The sequence below is a fragment of the Mustela putorius genome, unplaced genomic scaffold (assembly GCF_011764305.1).
Source record: "Mustela putorius furo isolate JIRA1106 unplaced genomic scaffold, ASM1176430v1.1 tig00003972_pilon_pilon_pilon, whole genome shotgun sequence".
Taxonomy (NCBI): domain Eukaryota; kingdom Metazoa; phylum Chordata; class Mammalia; order Carnivora; family Mustelidae; genus Mustela; species Mustela putorius.
In genome coordinates this window covers 14511922-14532773 of record NW_025422115.1, presented here as the reverse complement: position 1 = coordinate 14532773, position 20852 = coordinate 14511922, and the positions used below count along the sequence as shown (strand labels likewise).

General features: G+C 37.1%; 1 protein-coding gene across 11 annotated transcripts in view; it reads left to right on the top strand.

Annotated features, from left to right (window-relative positions):
- HERC2 (HECT and RLD domain containing E3 ubiquitin protein ligase 2) overlaps nucleotides 1-20852 on the top strand; it is a 237729-nt gene that overhangs the window by 140839 nt on the left and 76038 nt on the right. For all 11 annotated transcript variants that reach the window (XR_006603900.1, XR_006603901.1, XM_045070659.1 and 8 more), the window contains exons 46-56: nucleotides 1480-1747; nucleotides 1884-2020; nucleotides 2489-2587; nucleotides 4208-4376; nucleotides 4479-4604; nucleotides 6444-6552; nucleotides 6686-6825; nucleotides 15517-15707; nucleotides 16415-16520; nucleotides 16606-16697; nucleotides 20056-20231. Coding sequence is in view for 9 of the 11 variants with exons in the window: in XM_045070659.1 (XP_044926594.1) it covers nucleotides 1480-1747; nucleotides 1884-2020; nucleotides 2489-2587; nucleotides 4208-4376; nucleotides 4479-4604; nucleotides 6444-6552; nucleotides 6686-6825; nucleotides 15517-15707; nucleotides 16415-16520; nucleotides 16606-16697; nucleotides 20056-20231 (1613 nt within the window). In the remaining 2 variants the exon portion in view is untranslated. The remainder of the gene's footprint in view (nucleotides 1-1479; nucleotides 1748-1883; nucleotides 2021-2488; nucleotides 2588-4207; nucleotides 4377-4478; nucleotides 4605-6443; nucleotides 6553-6685; nucleotides 6826-15516; nucleotides 15708-16414; nucleotides 16521-16605; nucleotides 16698-20055; nucleotides 20232-20852) is intronic.

Genomic DNA, 20852 nt, shown 5'->3' with positions numbered 1-20852 from the left:
TTTAGAGTTCTATAAAGCTTTCCTGACAGTTCTTATCTTTTCACTCTCTATTTTTTTTTTACTGTATGTATATTTATGTATATTACTGTATGTATATTTAGCTGTAGAATCCCTCTAGTCTTCCAGGATTTCCTTTTTGCTAGGTTCTTCAGGGTCTCACAAATGCTTAGTTTTGGAATCAGTCAGTAATTTGGGTAGTCTGTATGCACATTTTATTATTTCTCACTCACTTCTAGTTGCTCTGGTAGGACTGAATTCCAGCCTCTGACTGTAGTCCAATACACACTGCCCTGTCAGCTTGTGTGCTGGTTTCCCTTGTGGTCAAGGGTTGTACCATTTCCAGTTTTGATTGCTTAGGCTGCTCCCGAGGAACTTCAGACAGTTTTTGAAAATATTTTGTTCAGGGTTCATAGTTATTATTTGTAGAAACTTAGTCCAGTGCACTCTGAGTCTTACCAGAACTTCTAACTCAGTCTGGTTTAGAACTGTAAGCTTTTAGGATGAAGCCTGTCACTTCTGAATTATTCACACTTCACAGCAGACCTTTCGTTTTTGACACTTCCTAAGCACTGAAAGTCTTAAGGGAGTCCTCTATTTCTTCTAAATTTCTTTCTCACATGCTCAGTTTAAAAAAAAAAAATAGCAAATCTTAGGCCCTATGAGAGTAACTGGAGATGAGGAGCAGCAAGTTTCAGGTAGTTCAGGGAAAGGGTTATGTGTACTGGAGATAGGGAGTCCCAACTATAGACCCCAGGAACGCATATGTTCATTGATTGATTGTAATGTTTCCCCGTATTTTTTATTTACCTTATTTTTTATACCAAGTTTAACTCTCAAAGTGGTTCTTTTACCTTTGAATCATTGAGAGTTGACTTGATGGTTCATGAGAGAATCCCATGTCATCTCTGGCTTATCTTACAGAGGAAAAGAGGAAAAGAACAAGAGAGTGTGGACACTTCCTGGTCATGGGTATGGAAGGGATTCCTTCCTTCCCATCCAGCCCCACTCACTCTGCATTTAACTTGCTCACCTTGTTTCCTAACAGAGTTAGGAAAGTGAAGTTTTCTTTAATGGGCATTGATAATTGGCTAATTTACTGGACATTGTGTATACTGAAGCAGGAGTTATTTGACCATCATGTCTTTCTGTTGCATTAAACTATGAAAGTTGTCTTTGTTGTTTGTTAACAGTTTGATCCATTCATTTAAAAATAACCTATGTAAGTCTGAGTTTCCTATACTTCTGTACCACATTTCATAGCAGAAGCTTGTAATTTCCATTTTCTCAGGCTGCTTAAGTATCTTGACTTTTCTTAAAAAATACTTTTTATTTATTTTCTTAAAGTAGGCTCTACACCCAAGGGGGGGCTTGAACTCACAACCCCAAGATCCAGAACTGCATGCTCTACCAATTGAGCCAGCCAGGCACCCCAGTCTTTTGACTTTTATAAACCTCCCAGCTCCACTCTCATTTGTCCAGGCTGCAGCTCTGGCTGTATGTCAGTGTTTGGCTGTGGAGTCTACTCACCCGTCAAGCCCAGTGTTTGAAGACTGTAGCTCCAGTGAGGCCACAACACCTGTCCCTGTGCAGCATGTTCGCCCTGTCAGAGCAAAGAAGCGCAAACAGTCACCTGCCCCTGCTCTGCCTATTGTGGTTCAGCTTATGGAAATGGGATTTCCTAGAAGGAACATAGAGTTTGCACTGAAGTCACTCACCGGTGCCTCTGGGAATGCTGCTGGCTTGCCAGGTATCTTGTTTTCTTTTGTGGGTGCTTCACACACATTTGTTTGTAGGTTTACCTTGAAATGCTAACAGCAGCAGCCTGCAGGCAGGCTGGTGCTGTCGATCCTCACTGTGGGTGTGCTGTCTGTGCTTGCTTGTAGGTGTGGAGGCCTTGGTTGGGTGGCTGCTGGACCATGCTGATGTGCAGGTCACAGATCTCTCAGATGTAGACACGGGGTCTGAAGAGTGTTCAGATGAGGAGGTGGTAGAAGATGTGGACGACTCGGCCTATGCTGTGGTCAGTGCCTCCTATGTGTTTGCCCCACCTCTTGTGTCAACCTGATCTGTGCTCTGGGTTTCCTGTGTACTGTCCCATGGGGCTTCTCTGCGGTTTGGCCGTGCACATAATGAAGCTGCTAAGTGCTGACTGGGTTTTCTGTGCCTTAATTACTTTAGCTTTAAAGCAGACCCTTGTTCTAACACCTAATGATATTGGGTAGACATGTTTTATATGACACAGTGACTTTCTGATTTAAGTAAATCATTTCATGGGATTAATTTAGAAATGTCTCAGAAATTTTCTTTTATCTTTTCATATTCATTCTGTTTACTGTATTTTAAAATATTTTTAAAATGAAAAATTTTATAGTAAAAATACAGCATAATATTTCAGACTTTATTTTTTAATATTTAAGATTTCACATACTTCTTTTTAAGTAGGTTTTTCTGGCTCAGAGTTTTTAAAATATATATTTATCTTTTGTAGTCTACTGGTGCTGTTGTAACAGAGAGCCAGACATACAAAAAACGAGGTGATTTCTTGAGTAATGATGATTATGCTGTGTATGTGAGAGAGAATATTCAGGTGAGTAAATAAAGCCTGGAGCTTTGCTCAGGTTTCTAGTCAGCAGTGTTCGAGCATCTTAGAAAGTCAGAAGCCTGGTGGGGGAGGGCACAGCAGGGAGGCCACTGTCACTGGACCAAAGAGGACAAAGGAACAGAAGATGAACAAGGGGTACCAGAGCTAGAGAGGAAAAGGTGGTTTGTCCATAATGATGTGGCACAGAGACATGGGCTTCTCAATTATCCCCATTTTGGATACTTCTAAAAATCTATTTTTGCTTGTTTTTCTTACATCACTCTTACTGCCAAGTAATTTTTAAAATCTTGCTGGGCTTTATGTAGTCCTTCATACATCTTAAATGCTTTCTTTCCTTGTTTTAATTCTTTTCTGGTTAGTATACTTCAGAGGAAATCCCAGACACCATCTCATTTCATCTGTAAATATGTCAGAATGTATTCCTAATAGATAAAGGATTTGTCTTTATTGTATTTTTAAAGTAAGTTGTATGCCCATTGTGGGGCTTGAACTCCAGGATCAAGAGTGGCATGCTTTACTCAGTGTACCAGCCAGGCACCCTGATAAAGGATTTATTTTTAACATAACAACATTATTATTACCTAACATTAGGTAACAAAATAAACAATAATTCTGTAATACCATCTTATATTCAGAGCTTGCTCAGATTTCCAGTTTTCTCAGAAATTGCTTTTTGAGACAGTAATGTTTGTGAATTTGGATACAATCAAGGTCATACACCTTAAATTTGGGTGATGTCTTTCTGAAGTGTCTTTTAACCTGGAACAGTTTTCCCCTCTTTTTTTTTTTCTTTTTCATGTCATTTATTTGTGGCTAAACTTGGTTGGATCATATCTTCCTCCTTCCTCTGCATTTCTTGTAAAAGGATAAGGTTTGGTGGGGTTAAGGGAAGCTGTTGGACTCAGGCATTATCTTAGGCATGAATGCATCATATGGACCACCATGCAGTGTTGTTGGTTAGGTCATGTTAGTCTATTTCCATCTGTTAAAGAGTTTCTGTTGTTCATTTTGGTGCTTTGATAGTCATTCGTGTCATCACGAGGGCTTGCACAGTAGTGGTTTTCTAACTTTGTCATGCCTTCCAAACTTATTAGCTGGGCTTTATTCTTGGAAGAACTCTTTAAATCAACTCTAGTTACTCTTTATAATGCAGTGTATATAGGAAAGGCAGAATAAGTGCTTGTTTTATTTTTATTTCTGTTTTGCTTTATCAATTTTCGAAATGGTGAATTGGTGCCATGGACCTTACAAGGTGACCAAAAAACTTTGCTTGTTATCAATTGAGATGAATTTATTGGCTGATATGTATTTGATGTGTTTCAGCCATTATTCCTAGTGATCAGGTTGTTCTTTTGAGTGAACACTTTGTTCTTTGAGAGCTCCCTTGCTTTATGGCATAAGTTAATCTCTGTGCATCTTATGTGTTTCTTGCCCCAGACGTTGAGCCAGTCAGTTTTCTAAAGAGCCCTGGTTTCATTTAGTATAAAATGATTTTGAGAGTACACTCTGGGTGCTAAAGGAAATCCTTTCTTAGAATAGTGCTACTTAGAGTTGTTCGTTTCATCTATACACTGGATTGGATTTTTATTTTAATTTTAATCTTAGGTAGGAATGATGGTTAGATGCTGTCGAACATATGAAGAAGTGTGTGAAGGAGATGTGGGCAAAGTTATCAAATTGGATAGAGATGGACTACATGACCTCAATGTGCAGTGTGATTGGCAGCAGAAAGGAGGCACCTACTGGGTTAGGTATATTCATGTGGAACTTATAGGTGAGCACATTCTTAAGTAAGTTCTTTTGCTTTTTCTTAAGTAGAGACAGAGTTCTCAGGAATAAATACTAACTATGGTTCACTTATTATTGTAATCTCTAGGCTACCCTCCACCAAGTTCTCCTTCTCACATAAAGATTGGTGATAAAGTTCGTGTTAAAGCCTCAGTTACCACACCAAAATACAAATGGGGATCTGTGACTCATCAAAGTGTGGGGGTTGTGAAAGGTAATATAATCCAGACAGCAAAATTTCAGGTGTTAGTTTTTCATCAGCTAATGTAATAAAGTGATTTTTTTTTCATTCAAGGGCAAGAAAAACAAGTATGAAGGAAGTCTCTGACATATGAATAGCCTTTTTTTTTTTTTTTTTTTTTGCTTGTCAGTGCTCTCTAGACCAGGAACACACCTGTAGTTGAACAGAGTGAGGTTTATTAACTCATTACCACTGAGGAGGATGCATGCCCTGGAAAATAGGGTGTCTACATAAGTGGGTATAACAAAGGACAATGAATGGGGCTTGTGTTGGATATTTTGGGAAGGGTTCAAAGGAGTGGGATAATTCTAAGAATGAGTGTCTTAATAAATATTAATCAATAAAACAGGAAAAAAATGGAGCTAGGATGGAGTTAATGATTGGCAAGGAAGCAGTTGTTCATACTAACCAGGATGCGAGAAGTGGGGCGTTGGGGAGGGTGTCTGGTCGTGTTTGTGGTTTGGATTAGATTTGAACTTGATCAGACTGACTAAAGAGTGGTTTTGCTTTTGTCTTGATTTATCACAGTTACAGGGGAAACTTGTTTAATGTTGGTGTTCTGTAAACTTGTTCTGTCATTCTGCCAAATGGCCTGTATGTGAGTGTCTGGCCAACTCCTTCAGTTGGGGACTATTTCTCTCTCTCTCTCTCTGCTATAATAAAATTTAGGACTAAATTTAAGAAATGGAAATGTGAAAATGATGTGAGTTAAGGACTAGAAACATAAAATTCTTTTCAGTTTATACTTAATGTGATATTATTGAGATTTCAAATCAAACACATGGTATACTCTAAAAGGTATCCTATGTCCATTTAAACAATTGCATGAGAAGTAACTAAAAATGCATGTGATTTTATTTTATCTTTAAAGTCTTTTAAGGCCATAAAGAGATCTGTTTCATTTTGTTTGAACCTTACAGGAACTCTTACTGTTGAAGAGCTTAGATTAGAAATGGCTATAATGGTGGTGCTTCCCCAGTGTGTGGGAGTGTTAGAATGTCTCAGGTTACGTAAGAACAAATAGTTTATTTAACATTTTACTTTAGTTTAACATTTTTCTTTACTTAAGAAGTTCTTAAAAGCTTTGTAAGTCAAAACACAGATAAATGTTTTTTTTAAAGATTTTATTTATTTATTTGACAGACAGAGATCACAAGTAGGCAGAGAGGCAGGCAGAGAGAGAGAGAGAGGAGGAAGCAGGCTCCCTGCTGAGCAGAGAGCCCGATAGATACCGGGCTCGATCCAGGACCCTGGGATCATGACCTGAGCTGAAGACAGAGGCTTTAACCCACTGAGCCACCCAGGCTCCCCAAAACACAGATAGATTTTAAAAATAAGAACTTGGTTCAGAATCTAATGTCTGAGTAGCAAAGTATTCTCACCAAAGGACAAGAGATCTTTTAACATTATTATTGTGAATTGTATTTCCTAAAATACTAAATGGAGTTTTTGACTTGATGTAATTAAAACCAAACAAACTTATTGTGGAAAATTTCAAACATATACAAAGGTAGGGAATATAGCATAATGAACCTCCTTGTGTCCATCACCTGGCTTTAATAGTTGTCAACCCCTGGCCAAAGTTGTTTCATTCATGATTCCCTCCCTTGATTACTTTGAAGCTAATGAAAATACCACATCATGTGTTTGTTCATCCATAAGTATCTTAGAATGTGTCTCTCAAAGAGAAGTATTCTTTGAAAAACATAAATAGCTACAGTATAATTATCACATGTTTAGGTATAGTTTAAATTTTAACAGTAGGTTTTTATTGGCGACCAAGATGTTTCAGCAGTTTCTATTGTGTCCTAGCTTTCAGTGCAAATGGAAAAGATATCATTGTCGACTTTCCTCAGCAGTCTCACTGGACTGGGCTGTTGTCAGAAATGGAGTTGGTGCCTAGTGTTCATCCTGGGGTTACGTGAGTTAATTTTCATATTGCTGGATTTGTTTGGGAGGAATAGTTTTCTTTGGAATTAAATTTAATAAATTGCCTCAGTTTAATAAATGACATTATCTTTTTCTTGTCAACCCAATGGTTGTTTTACAAATAGGTGTGATGGCTGTCAGATGTTTCCTATCAATGGATCTAGATTCAAATGCAGAAACTGTGATGATTTTGATTTTTGTGAAACATGTTTCAAGACCAGAAAACACAACACTAGGCATACATTTGGCAGGATAAATGAACCAGGTATGATTTAATGGTTATGCTCATTTTCATTAAAATATTATTAATGAAATCATTATTGTGCACATGAATGTTATTTAGTTTGCTCTTTAAAGTTCATCTTTTAAAAAAAAAATAAAGTTCATCTTTATGTGGTGAAAACTGCACAGTATATGCAGTGAAAGAAGAGAGGTGCACATACTTGAAAACTTGCTATCTTTTTTTTTTCAAGCAACGAGGGACTGCCGGAACTAGAATAACGGGGTTTGTTTGCTTGTATTTCCCTAAATAACATTAAAAGGGTCTCAAGAAACTAATGTTTTGTTGTATGGAGTGTGGCATTGGATAGATGTGTATCTTTACTGTGGCAGAATATGTACAACATAAAATTTGCCATTTAAATTTCTTTGAAGTATACAATTCAGAGAATGTTGTACAACCATCCCCACTGTCTATTTCCAAAACTTTTCACCACTCCAAACAGAAACTCTGTACCATTAAGTGATAATTCCCCATTCTTCCCGCCCCCCAGTCCCTGGGAATCGGCTTCCTGTCTCCATGAATTTGATGACACCAGGTACCATATATAGGTGGAACCAAAATTCCCCTTTTTGTATCTGGCTTATTTTACTTAGGATTGTGTTTCCAGGGTTTTTTTCCAGGTGGTAGCATGTGTCAGAACTTCATTTGTTTGTATGGCTGAATAATACTTCATGTATATCACATATTGTTTATTCATCTATTAGTGGACATTTGGATTGTTTCTACCTTTCAGCTATTATGAATAATGTTAGTGTGAACATTGGTGTACAGATCTGTTTTGAGTTCTTATTTTTAAAATTGGGAGTGAAAATATGGGGTTATATGGTAGTTCTTTGAGGAAACTCCAAAATGTTTTCCACAGTGGAAAACATTTTATATTCCCTCTAGCAGTATATGTGCTGCCAAAGTGAGCACTACCACCACCAGTATATAAGGGTTCCAATTTCCCCATGTCCTCACCAACTTTTGTTATTTTTCATTTTTTTAAAATTTCAGCCATCCTAATGGGTGAGAAGTATTACCTTGTGATTTTCATTTCACTTTCCCTAAAGACAAATGACATTGAACCTCTTTTCATGTCATTTGGGCCATTTGTGTATCTTTTTGGGGGATATGTCTTTTAAAGTCCTTTGCCCATTTTTTAAACTTTTGATGTTAAGTCTTAGAAATTCCTTAAGAGGTGCCTTGGGTGGCTCACTTACTTAGCTGCCTTTGGCTGGCTTAGGTCATGTGTCATGTCCTCTTCCTCAAACTTCAGTGGGGAGTCTGCTGCTCCTTGGTCTTGTGCTCTCTCATTTGCACTGTCTCTCAAAGGAATGAATAAAATCTTAAAGAAAGAAAAAAAATTTTTTTTAAATATTCTGCACATTGAACCCTATCAGGAGATTTGCAAATATTCATCCCATTCTTTGGGTTGTCTTTTCGCTTTCTTGATGGGATTCAGTGATGCATAAGTTTTTAATTTTCATGAAGTCCATTTAATCTATTGTTTCTTTTGTTGCCTGTGTCTTTGGTGAGTATTTGCTTTCGGTGTACATTGCTTAATCAAAAGTCCCTGAAGTCTAGCACCTGTTTTTCTTTCTAAGAGGGTATAGTTTTAGCTCTTGAACTTAGGTTTTGATCCATTTTGAGTTAATTTTTGTACATGGTATAGTTAAGAGTTCAGTTTCATTCTTTTACATGTGTGCATCCAGTTTCCCAGCACTACTTATTGAAAAGACTGTCCTTTCACCAATGAATAGTCTTGGCATCCTTTTTGAAAATCACTTGACCCTTGATGTGAGAGTTTATTTTTAGGCTCCCAGTTCTGTTCTATTTGTCTATTTGCCTATCCTCATTTCAGTAGTAAACCATACATTGTGATTATGTGAGCTTTCTAGTAAGTTTTGGTATTGGGAAGTGTGAATCCTCCAAATGTGTGCTTGTTTTACAAGATTGATTTGACTATTTGGTATCCTTTGAAATTCAATATAAATGTGGGGATCAATTTTTGTACTTTGGTAAGCAGTTGTTTTATAGGAATTACACTGAATTTGTGTATTGATTTGGGCATAATTGTCATTTTATTTTATTTTATTTTAAAGATTTTATTTATTTATTTGACAGAGAGAGATCACAGTAGGCAGAGAGGCAGGCAGAGAGAGAGGAGGAAGCAGGCTCCCTGCCGAGCAGAGAGCCTGATGCGGGACTCGATCCCAGGACCCTGAGATCATGAAGGCAGCGGCTTAACCCACTGAGCCACCCAGGTGCCCCCATAATTGTCATTTTAATATTACTAAGTTTTCCAGTCCATGCACAAGGGATGTATTTTCCGTTTACTTAGACCTTTCAGCAATTTTTTTATTCAGCAATGTTTTTTGATTTTTCAGTATTCAAGTCCTGTGGCTTCCTGATTAAATTTATTTCTAAGTATTTTTTATGCCATACTTTTTATTGTAAAGATTTTATTTATTTATTTATTTGATGGAGAGAGAGAGCACAAGCAAGGGGAGCTTCAGGGAGAGGGAGAAGCAGGCTTCCCACTGAGCAGGGAGCCCAAAGCTAGGCTCTATCCCAGGACCTGGGGATCATGACCTGAGCTGAAGGTAGACACTTTAACCATCTGAGCCACCCAGGCACCCCTTTTTTATGCCATATTAAATGGAATTCTTAATTTCCCTTTTGGAATGTTTGTTGCTAGTATATGGAAATATACACTATACTTTGAACACATTTTGTATGTTGAATTAATATCCAGCAGCTTGGCTGAGTTTTATTTATTGTCTCTTACTGTTTTTTTGTGTGTGGTTTCCTTTGGGTTTTCCACATATAAGATCACATTATCTATGAACCAAGATGGTTTTGCTTCTCAAATTTGGATGCCTTATATTACTTTTTCCTGCTTTAGCTAGTTGTTCCAGGACTAAGTGGCATAGAAGTAGAAAAGGTGGCCATCCTTGTCTTGCTCCTGAATGTAGGGTGAAAGCTTTTACTCTTTCACTATTGAGTATAAGGTTAGCTATGGGTTTTTCATAAATAGACTTTCTCATGTTGAGGAAGTTCCTTTGTAGTTCTAATTTGTATTATTTTCTTATGTCGGTGACTTGTAGAATCTAGAATTATCTACCTTTCAAGACTAACTTAGAGTAATTTATTTTATTGTCTTGATTGGCCTGCCATGGTTTTATCAGTTTAATTAGTCTTTTCAAAGAGACAAGTTTTTGCTTTTTTGCCATTTCTCATATCTTTATTATTTCTTTCTTTTTCCTATGGAATTTGGATTTAGGTTGATTCCCTCATCTTCTTGAGATTAATGCTTATCTCATTTTCTCACTCTGTCTTTTCTAATATATAATCTTTAAAAAATTTTAGATTTGCTTTTAAGCAAGGCTTAATTTGTATCCTGCAATACTGCTGTATAGTGATAGTTCATTATTTATTTCAAAGTAGTTTTAAAATTATTTTTAATTATATATTTAATTATATATAAAAATAATAGCATTTTTTGTATTTTATTATTTTTTGTATTTTTTTATTATTTTGTATTGTATAGTTTTTAAGTTTTCAAACATTTCAGTATTTTTACTGGTTTCTGCATTGTATTCAGAGTATGTATCCTGATTGACCTTTGACAGTCTTTGAAACTTGTGTGTGATCATGTAACTTAGTATATGATGGGATTTTATAAATGTTTTATGTGCATCTAAGAAAAAATCTATTGCAGTTCTGTGGCAAAGTTAGTGTTTGCTTAGTGTATCTTTATTTATTTACTATTTTTAAAGATTTATTTATTTGAGAGAGAGAGACAGAGAAAGAGAAGGGAGCACATGTGAAGGGGTAGGGACAGAGGGAGAATTAGAGAAACTCTGAAGCAGACTCCCTGCTGAGCTCAGAGCCTGACACTGGGCTTAGTACCAGGATCCTGAGATAGAGACCTGAGCCAAAATCAAGAGTGAGTTGGACACTTAAAAGATTGAGCCACCCAGGCGCCCCTTGGTGATCTCTTTTTCTGGCTTTTCACTCTGAGCCATTCTGTGTTCCTCTATTTTTGATATATTTCTTATAAGTTGTAAATAGTTTTTTAAAATTCCAATATGATGATGTTTGTCTTTTATATGGGTCATTTAGGTATTTAAGGCAATTGCTGATGTATTTTTATTTATGTTGACCACTTCTCAGTGTTTTTTATTTGTCCCTCCTCTTCTTTGTTCCTCTTTCTATATTCTATCTTTCTTTGGACTGATGTTTTTTTTGTTAACACCCGCCCTCCCCTTTTTGGCTTAGAAGTTACACACATTCTTAGGATATATTTCATCTATATAAGTGTATATGTTGTGCACACTTACAGTATTAGTAGTTAGAATGTTAAAAAATCCATTTTGACTTCTCAAAATCTAAAATTATTTAGTAATTTTACTCTCTCCTAAGCAATGCAAGGACTTTAGATCCCTATAACTTTATCTAGCCTCATTCTGTCATGCCCCAGTCACGTCTGAGAGACCACCAAGGTGCCAACACCCATGCACTCACACAAGGGTTTATTTGACGAGCTTAGTTAAGGCAGGGGTATTTATGGGTTCCTGTTACTAAAGCAGGATGGGGATTCCTTTACTAAAGCAGGGTGGGGGTTTCTGGAACCAAAGCAGGGTGGGGCTTCCTGTTTACTAAAGGAGGGTGGGGCTTTCTGGAACTAAAGTAAAGTAGGGGAAAGTTCAGCACTTGGGCGCAGGGGTCTGAGATGGCTGCTGGAGCTAAGATGGCTATACTTCTGCTAAGGCTAAACCTGAGGTGGGGTGGCCTTAATTTTTCCAGGCCTCCACAATTCTGATTTAAGTTATCATGTTTTTAGGGCACCTGGGTGGCTCAGTTGGTTAAGCAACTGCCTTCAGCTCAGGTCATGATCCTGGAGTCCCGGGATCGAGTCCTGCATGGGGCTCCCAGCTCCATTGGGAGTCTGCTTCTCCCTCTGACCTGCTCACCTCTCATGCTCTCTCTCACTTTCTCTCTCTCAAATAAATAAAACTTTAAAAAAATTATCATGTTTTTATTGTGTTTTACAATTTTACACATACACATTTTAACCATATAAGGTACAGTATTGTTATTGTATATAGCCAGTATTTCTTTAGTTTTTTTCACATACTTTTTCATTTTTTTCTCTAGCTTTCATTTTTTATCTGTCATCGTTTTTCTTTTACCTGAAGAATAGCCCTTAATAGTTTTCTTAATGCATCTCCGTGGTTATGAATTACATTTTTGTGTGTCTGAAATATCTTATTTCTTCTTCATTTTAGAAAAATATTTTTGGCAGGAATTTTCTTTAAAAGTAGTGTTCCGGGGGTACCTGGGTGGCTCAGTGGGTTAAGCCTCTGCCTTCAGCTCAGGTCATGATCTCAGGGTCCTGGGATAGAGCCCCGCATCCGGCTCTCTGCTCAGCAGGGAGCCTGCTTCCCTCTCTCTCTGCCTGCCTCTCTGCCTACTTATAATCTCTCTCTGTCAAATAAGTAAATAAAATATTTTTAAAAAAATAGTGTTCCATTGTAATTCAGTTTATTTCTGTTGAAGTCAGCTGTAAGTATAGTTATTGTTCCATTAAAGCCAATCGATTTTTGTATTTCCTCTCTGTTTTTGAGAACTTTTTTTTGTTTTTATCTTACACAAATTTTACATGTGCATAGAAATATGTTTCTTTTTATTTATCTTCCTTGGGGTTAGCAGGACTCGTTATTTTTTTTTTCTTTATTAATTGACATATGACATTGTGTAAGCTTAAGATGTACAGTGTAATGATTTGGTATATATATATTGCAAAATAATTACCACAGTGAGGTTAGTTGGTTGGTTAACCAATCTGTCACCTCACATAATTACCGGTGTGTGTGTGTTGGGTAGGTAAGAATATTTAAGATCTACTCTCAGAAACTTTCAAAGCAGGACTTTGTAAATCTGTGGCTTGATATCTTTTGCTAGTTCTGGAAATTTTTCAGTCAGTCGGTATTTCTTCCAATATTGTCTATGTCCTATTATCTCTTCTATTTTTGGGACTTCTCTCACATGTGTCAGACCTTCTCTGTATCCTGTAAGTCTTTCACCTTCTCATTTATGTTTTCTAAGCTTTTGCTCCTTGGTTTTTCATTCTAAATATTGTTTAGTAATTCTCTTTTCATCTGAGTCTAGGCTGCTAGTAAACTAATTCATTGAATTCTTAATTTTAATTACTATATTTAATAGCTTTAATCTTTCTGTTTTTAAAAATAGTTTCCAATTCTCTTCTGAAATACTCAGTGTCTTTTTAAACATAACTAAGTATGGTGATTTTAAAACATGTGTATTACAGGGGCGCCTGGGTGGCTCAGCGGGTTAAGCCTCTGCCTTCGGCTCAGGTTATGATCTCAGGATCCTGGAATTGAGCCCCACATTGGACTCTCTGCTCAGCAGGGAGCCTGTCCCTCCCCCTCCCCCCCCCCCCGCCGCCTCTCTGCCTGCCTCTCTTCATACTTGTGATCTCTCTCTCTGTTAAATAAAGGAATAAAAATCTTTTAAATAAGTAAATAAATAATAAAAAACCGTGTATTACAGCTCTAATATCTGGAGACTCAGTGGATCTTTTTCTATTGTCTATTATTTCTGGTACTTTTTAAAGTCATGTTTTCTAGTCTCATATGCTATTATGTACTAGACATTATATTTACAGAATTATTTCTTGAATCTATTTGAGGCCTAAGATGATATTATTCTCCAGAGATTGGAGGAGGGAGGGTTGGTCTTCTAGGTAGTTGGGATAAGTAATTATCTGGGCTCATCTCAATCTAGTTTCATTGACTTAGATGATTCCATGCTAAGCTATAATCTGTAAAAACAGCACTGCATAGTTAACCCTTCCTGTTGGGGTTTTTCCTATTGGGATCCCAACCCAAAGTATGGGTTGTTTTTTTTTTTAAGATTTTATTTATTTATTCATTTGACAGAGAGAAATCCCAAGTAGATGGAGAGGCAGGCAGAGAGAGACAGAGGGAAGCAGACTCCCCGCTGAGCAGAGAGCCCGATGCGGGACTCGATCCCAGCACCCTGAGATCATGACCTGAGCCGAAGGCAGTGGCTTAACCCTGGGTGGCGCCCAGTATGGGGTTTTTTTATGGCTCTGTCTTTCTCTTTTGGTAGGCTCTGAGCTCTAGTTCTTGGTCGCCCCCTCCCTCCCTAGCCTTTCAAAAGTAGTTTGTTTTGTTTTCTTTTTTTTTTTTTTGGAGGCTTTCCTTGCTGACAGTTACCATCAGGGAAGAGTAGCCTCAGATATGGGGCATTGCTCATCTGGACTTCTTTATTCATCTTAGCTTTCTTCAGATTCTGGCCTCATAATTCTTTGCCATCTTGTTATTTCTGATACTTTCAAGATTTATTCATCTTTAAATGTTTTGACTGCCTCTTCTAGTTGTCCTCAATGGGAGGGCTAGGTGAATTTCCAGATTCTCCATTCATGGAGGTAGAAACTCTGCAGATTTGTTTTTGCTTTGCATTTGTAATAGCATTTTTTTTTTTAAGATTTTATTTATTTGACAGACAGAGATCACAAGTAGGCAGAGAGGCAGGCAGAGAGAGCGGGGGAAGCAGGCTTCCTGCTGAGCAGAGAGTCCAGCATGGGGCTCGATCCCAGGACCCTGGGATCATGACCCGAGACGAAGACAGAGGCTTTAACCCACTGAGCCACCCAGGTGCCCCGTAACAACATTTTTAAAAAAACATTCTATTTATTTATCTGAGAGAGAGAGAAAGTAAGGGCACATGCTTGTGTGCAAGTGAGGCAGGAGGGAGAGGGAGAAAAAGAGAGAATACCAAGCAGACTCCCTGTTGAGCATGGGGCTCTGTCCCACGGCCCTGAGGTCATGACCTGAGCAGAAACCAAGAGTCGGATGTTTAACATCCGACTGAGCCACCGAGTACCCCTGAAACAGCATTTTTAATGACAATGTTTTTTGTTAGCACTCTTACTGAGCTCTGCACCTCACCCACCTCTGTGTACCCTTCCATCTGGAAATGTATCACTCTGTTGTTACTTGAGAGTCAGATAGAATAAATCATAACATTATATGAGCTTCATTTCATAAATTGGTATAAAATACATTGGGCTTTCTGAAGCTCTTTTAGGTGTTTATTAGTTCCATTTATTTATTTGAGAGTGAGTGAGCCAGCTGGTGCAGAAGGAGAGGGAGAGAGAGAATCTTAAGCAAGCTCCACACCCAGCATGGAGCCTGACACAGGGCTCCATCTCATGACCTTGAGACTATGACCTGAGCTGAAATCAAGATTTAGATACTTAACCGACTGAGCCACCCAGTCACCCCTGTTAGTTTCTTTTAATTTGAGAACTTACTCTTTTCTTGAAGCAAGAAGCTCATCACTATGTAGTATTCTTTATTTCTTGGTTAGGAAGGTTTTCTTTTCTTTTCTTTTTAAGATTTTATTTATTTGACAGAGAGAGAGAGAGATCACAAGTAGGCAGAGAGGCAGGCAGAGACAGAGGGGGAAGCAGGCTCCCTGCTGAGCAGAGAGCCGGATTCGGGGCTCGATCCCAGGACCCTGATGAGATCTTGACCAGAGCCGAAGGCAAAGGCTTAACACACTGAGCCACCCAGGCACCCCTTGGTTGGGAAAGCTTTGCCTTACATGTATTAACACTGTTCCATTACCATTAAATAGGACAGTCTGCAATATTTTGTGGCCGTTCTGGAAAACAGCTGAAGCGTTGTCATAGCAGTCAGCCAGGAATGCTCCTGGACAGCTGGTCCCGGATGGTAAAGAGCCTGAATGTGTCATCCTCTGTCAACCAGGCTTCTCGTCTTATTGATGGTAGTGAGCCCTGCTGGCAGTCATCTGGTTCACAAGGAAAGGTAGTGTGCCATGGGGACATTTCCAGAAATGCTTTTATTTAGACGGCTTTATCTTTTAAGCTTCAAAATCAACTTTGAAAAACCTACTAAGTTATATTGGGATGGCACCTGTCAGTACTGATTTTATATTTTAGTTCATGATTATTTTTATAGCTGCTGAGTAATATACGATTCATTTTTTATTGTCAGAGACTTTAAATGATGTATGTGATAGATTTTATCTAACTGACCACTTGATAGAGGGTGCTGTTATTTTTGTTACTCTCCCACATAAAATGGATGAGTTCAGATTCTGCTTCTGGTGAACAGTTTTTCTAATATATCTGAACATATAGGTGTTGCTCTTCAGAATGTTATTTTAATTTCACTCAAGTGTGGGTGCCCATCATCTGAACTTGTGGTCAGACTTGAAAAGAGGGGCTGTTTTTCCATCTTGATTGTAGTGTTTTCTATAACCCACTCCTTAATGGGTGTAAATGGACCACCCTAGATTAGGAGTCTATAAATAAATCATTTCTGGGGTTTCGAGTGAGACTTTCTTTTAATAAACAAGTAAATAGTGGAGTAGAATACTCCTCTCTCAGGCCATATCATATATTTAGAAAATCTTGTGTAGATTCAAGCTTTAGTGACACTATTTTAATAGCTAAAATATGGCTGAATTCTGTTAACTGATAATACATTTTTATTGTTGTGTTTTCTTAAAGCATTGGATTCGTTTGGAGATTTTTCCAGATGTTCTTGTTCATAGATTAAAAATGATAGTGGATCCCGCGGACAGTAGCTACATGCCTTCCCTAGTGGTGGTGTCAGGTAATTGAATTAGTTTACTCAGTAACTTCTCTCATATGGTAAAAACTCCTTTGTCTGATTCTTTTATCCCCCTTCTTCTCTTTAGGCGGAAACTCCCTAAATAATCTAATTGAACTAAAGACGATCAATATTAACCCCACTGATACCACGGTGTCCCTTCTGAATGACTGCACAGAGGTAAGAGGAGATGACTTTGTTGACTGTCTCTATATTAACAGGGAGCCTCCTTTCCCCCTGCATTAAGTAATTCTGTTTTAAAATTTGACAGGTATACAACTTGAATTTGCTATTAATCAGATCAGCTTGAAAAGAGAAAAAGAAGTTTCATCTTCACTATCTTAACTAAGAAGTGAGGATAAAACTCCTAGAAAAAGTTGTTCCTAGGCACCTTAGATTGTTCTTTAGATCCAAATTGTTTTCATTATGTATCTGTTAATGTGTGAGGGTTTTTTTTCTAACTGCATAAATGACACTGAAATTGCTTTTTCGTTTTCATATCTGTTGGCATCAAGTGCTGAGCTATTGATTTATTTTGATGGGTTATAAGGTAATTTTTCAAAATGAATACGTTTATATTTATAAGATTTTCAAGATTTATAAATCTTGAAAATGCTGAATCATTGAAGGTTCTTTTATGTAGTACTTTTATGTTACACAGCAGTGAGACGGTCTCTCAGATCTTCCCATAAATTTTTCTACACAGATGTCAATATTATTTTAATAAATTAAATATAGTTAAAATAATACTGCCTATACTATTGTCTCATGAACTTATTTAATTTGTATAATGATAGTGGATAAAGGTATTAGATAATTGACTCTTACTCATCTAAAGTTTTTTATAAGTGAGTATTTTAAAATTATTAAATGTAGTTCACCATTTATTATTATTATTGTTATTATTAGTCTTCCCTCATAGGGGTAGACAAGTTCAAGTTCATGCTAGTGTGTTACTTAAAAGAAGCTGATACATAGCCATTAGGTTAATTTGTTCATGGGTAAAAGGTTTATAACTTGTGTCCAATCTATGGGAATGTACCAGCTCCTTTCCCAGGTCCAAGAACTGATGATCTGGCCTTTATTTCTAATCTTCAATAAAAGAATTTTGGGATACCATTCATTCTTAAATGAATGGTAGATGGTAAATATCTATTTTTTTTTACATACCAATTAATACCGGGCTGTTGGTAAATGAATACACCAGCAAATTATTAAAATGGAAGATAATACAGAGCTTTTCTGAAAAAAGATAATATTGAATTTTAATCCATTTTATTGTTAACTCATTGCTAGGCAACTGAAAACAGCTTAAGTCTTCATTATACTCCTGAATATTCTTATACTTTAAATCAATAACTAGAGTTAATTAAATCAGTAACTAGCTGATATTATTAATCATAAAAGGTATATTATAGTCCAAAATTTTTTCAAATCAGAATGGTTTATTACATAATATTTGATAAGTATAAAGTAATATAGATGACACATGTGAAAAATATGAAGGACTGAGTAATTGGAAAACTCATGACCCACTCTCCATCATTCTAACCAATTTAAGAACTAGAATATTATCATTCTTGGGGAAGCCAGTGGACATTCTAGGATTGTCTTTTCCATAAAAATGGCCCATTATGGTAATTTTCTAACATAATCAAAAATAGAAATCCCCCACAATCCTCTGGCCCATCTTCAGCAGTTATCAACATTTTTGTCAGTTGTGTTTCATTGTCTCCTTTCATGTCCCCCATTTTTTAAATTCCTAGAATGTTTAAAAGCAAGTCCGAGTTATGACCTTATCCATATTGTATGCTTCAATATTAATCTGTAACAAGGACTTAAAAAATGTAACCACAATACCATTATCACTCCTAATGGTTATTCTTTAATAATCATATACTATCCAGCCAGTGTTTACATTTTCCCAGTTATCCCATAAATATCTTTTTGTAGTTGGTTTATGTGCCTGCACTTTGTACTTCATTTAAGTCTTAATTCTCTTGTTTTTTCCTTGCTAAAGAAGGAAACTGGGTCTCCTTTTCCTGTAGAATTTTTCATTTTTTAATTTGTCTTTTGCATCTCAGTGGCTTTCTTGTGCATGTGCTTCCTGTGAGATCATAGGTGGTAGAGCTTGAGGTTTGAGCAAGTCCAGTTGAGGCAGTAAGAAATTGCTGGAAGTATGTGTGGTTCCTGCTGCATCACTCTTTGTTCACAGGACATGCAGGAATAGAGGAATACTATATATGCCAAATGTAGGATGTTGGGGATTCTGTAGGGCAAAGAAACAACTTTAACAATTGAGTGTCAAAGGTATAATGGAGAGGTTGCATCCTATTTGGATCCTGATTTGAATGAGCCAACTGTAGAAAAAGTTTATAAGATGATCATAAAAGTTAATTACTGATAGCATATTAGATGATATAAGAAATTATTGCTTTAGCTATGATAATAGTAATGTGGATTTTTTTTTAAATGCCTATACTTCAGTGATAGCTACTGAACTTTTGAAACAACATGCTGCCTGGAATTTTCTTTTTTCTTTCTTTCTTTCTTTTTTTTTTTTTTTAAAGATTTTATTTATTTGACAGAGAGACACAGCGAGAGAGGGAACATAAGCAGGGGGAGTGGGAGAGGAAGAAGCAGGCTCCCCGCCTAGCAGGGAGCTTGATGCGTGGCTCAATCCCAGGACCCTGGAATCATGACCTGAGCCAAAGGCAAACGCTTAACGACTGAGCCACCCAGGCACCCCGCTGTCTGGAATTTTCTTAATATAATTTCTTAATATAATCCAAATATGAATACAATTGCTTATATGTTTATAACTTGAAACTTGGTGAAAGTGTTGCTGGGCTCTTTGTATGATTGTCTCTAATTTATACATATTTGAATATTTTTATTAGTTTTAAAAATTATCAAGGCTCTGAACTACCTGACATTTAATATCTTTCCTAATACTTCTTGATTCAAGAAAGCTTTTTTTTTCTTTTTTTCTTTTCTCAAGAGAGAGAGGAAGAGAGGGCCCATGTGCGTGTGCATGCAAGTGCAAGCCAGGCAGGGGCAGAGGGAAAAGGAGAGAGAGAATCCTAAGCAGGCTTGGGAAAAGGGAGAGAATCCAACTGAAGTGCAGAGCCCAGTGTGGGGCTTAATCTCAGTATCCTGAGATAATGACCGGAGCTGAAATTAAGAGACAAATGCTGAAGGGACTGAGCCACCCGGCGCCCCTCAAGAAAGCTTTAAGACAGAAAAGTTTGCAGTCATTCAGTAAAACTATCATACTGTTTCATTTTAGTCAGAAAATCAGTGTGAGTCCCATGCCTTGGATAGGCCTACTTGGTGATTAATGAGTTCTTTTAATCTGTACTCAATCGTGACTGTATTAATTTTGCCTAACTTGCTTGCTATTTCCAGAATTTAAGTAAAAGACTTTCCACACATCTAACTTTCCACACATTCCATGTCTCAAATATGCTGGTCTCCAGTTTAAGGATCTCATGTATTTGATTCTAAAAAGTCTCTAGTTTACTGTTTTTGTGTCTAGTATCACAGGTATATTGAAATTGCTATAAAGCAGTGCAGGAGCTCAGGAATTGATTGTAAAATCCATGGTCTTATCCTGCTGGGACGGATCCGTGCAGAGGAGGAAGATCTGGCAGCAGTTCCTTTCTTAGCCTCGGATAATGAAGAGGAAGAAGACGAAAAAGGCAATAGTGGGAGGTTAGAGCCATTTGTTATTGGTGGTGCTCATTCCAAAATTCTCACTTTTAAAAGTAAATATTTAATAAGAGTGTATTTCATAATGAGAGTAGTTTTATTATGATAAAATACATACAACATAAAACATAGCCTCTTAACTATTTTTAAATGTCTAGTTCTGTGGCATTAAGTACATTCACATTATTGTGCAGTTGTGAGCAACATTCATCTCCAAAATATCTGTCATTAGTCTTTTGTCTTGTAATTTTATTGAGCGCAGTATTTTGTCTTATGTTCTCATTTATTTACTCAATTCAGTATTTTGCAAGAGTACTATAGTGACAACTATTACCGTATTTATTCCTTCACCATCCATCTATTGAATACCTGTTGTGGACTAAGCCCTGTTTTCCATCCTTTGAATGCTGTAGTGAATATGCACAATAAAATAAGACAAACTCACACACATCAGAGTGGCTTTACGACTATGGAAAGTGCGTGGAGGAGAAGTGCACGGTCTTTTGAGAACCTGCCAAAGAGCATTGATTTGTCAGGAGGACAAGGAAAACAGCCTCTAAAGGCATACTTTCAGGAAAAGTCAGAGTTTTCAAAATCAGATGGGCAGGAAAAGGTGTTTTTTGC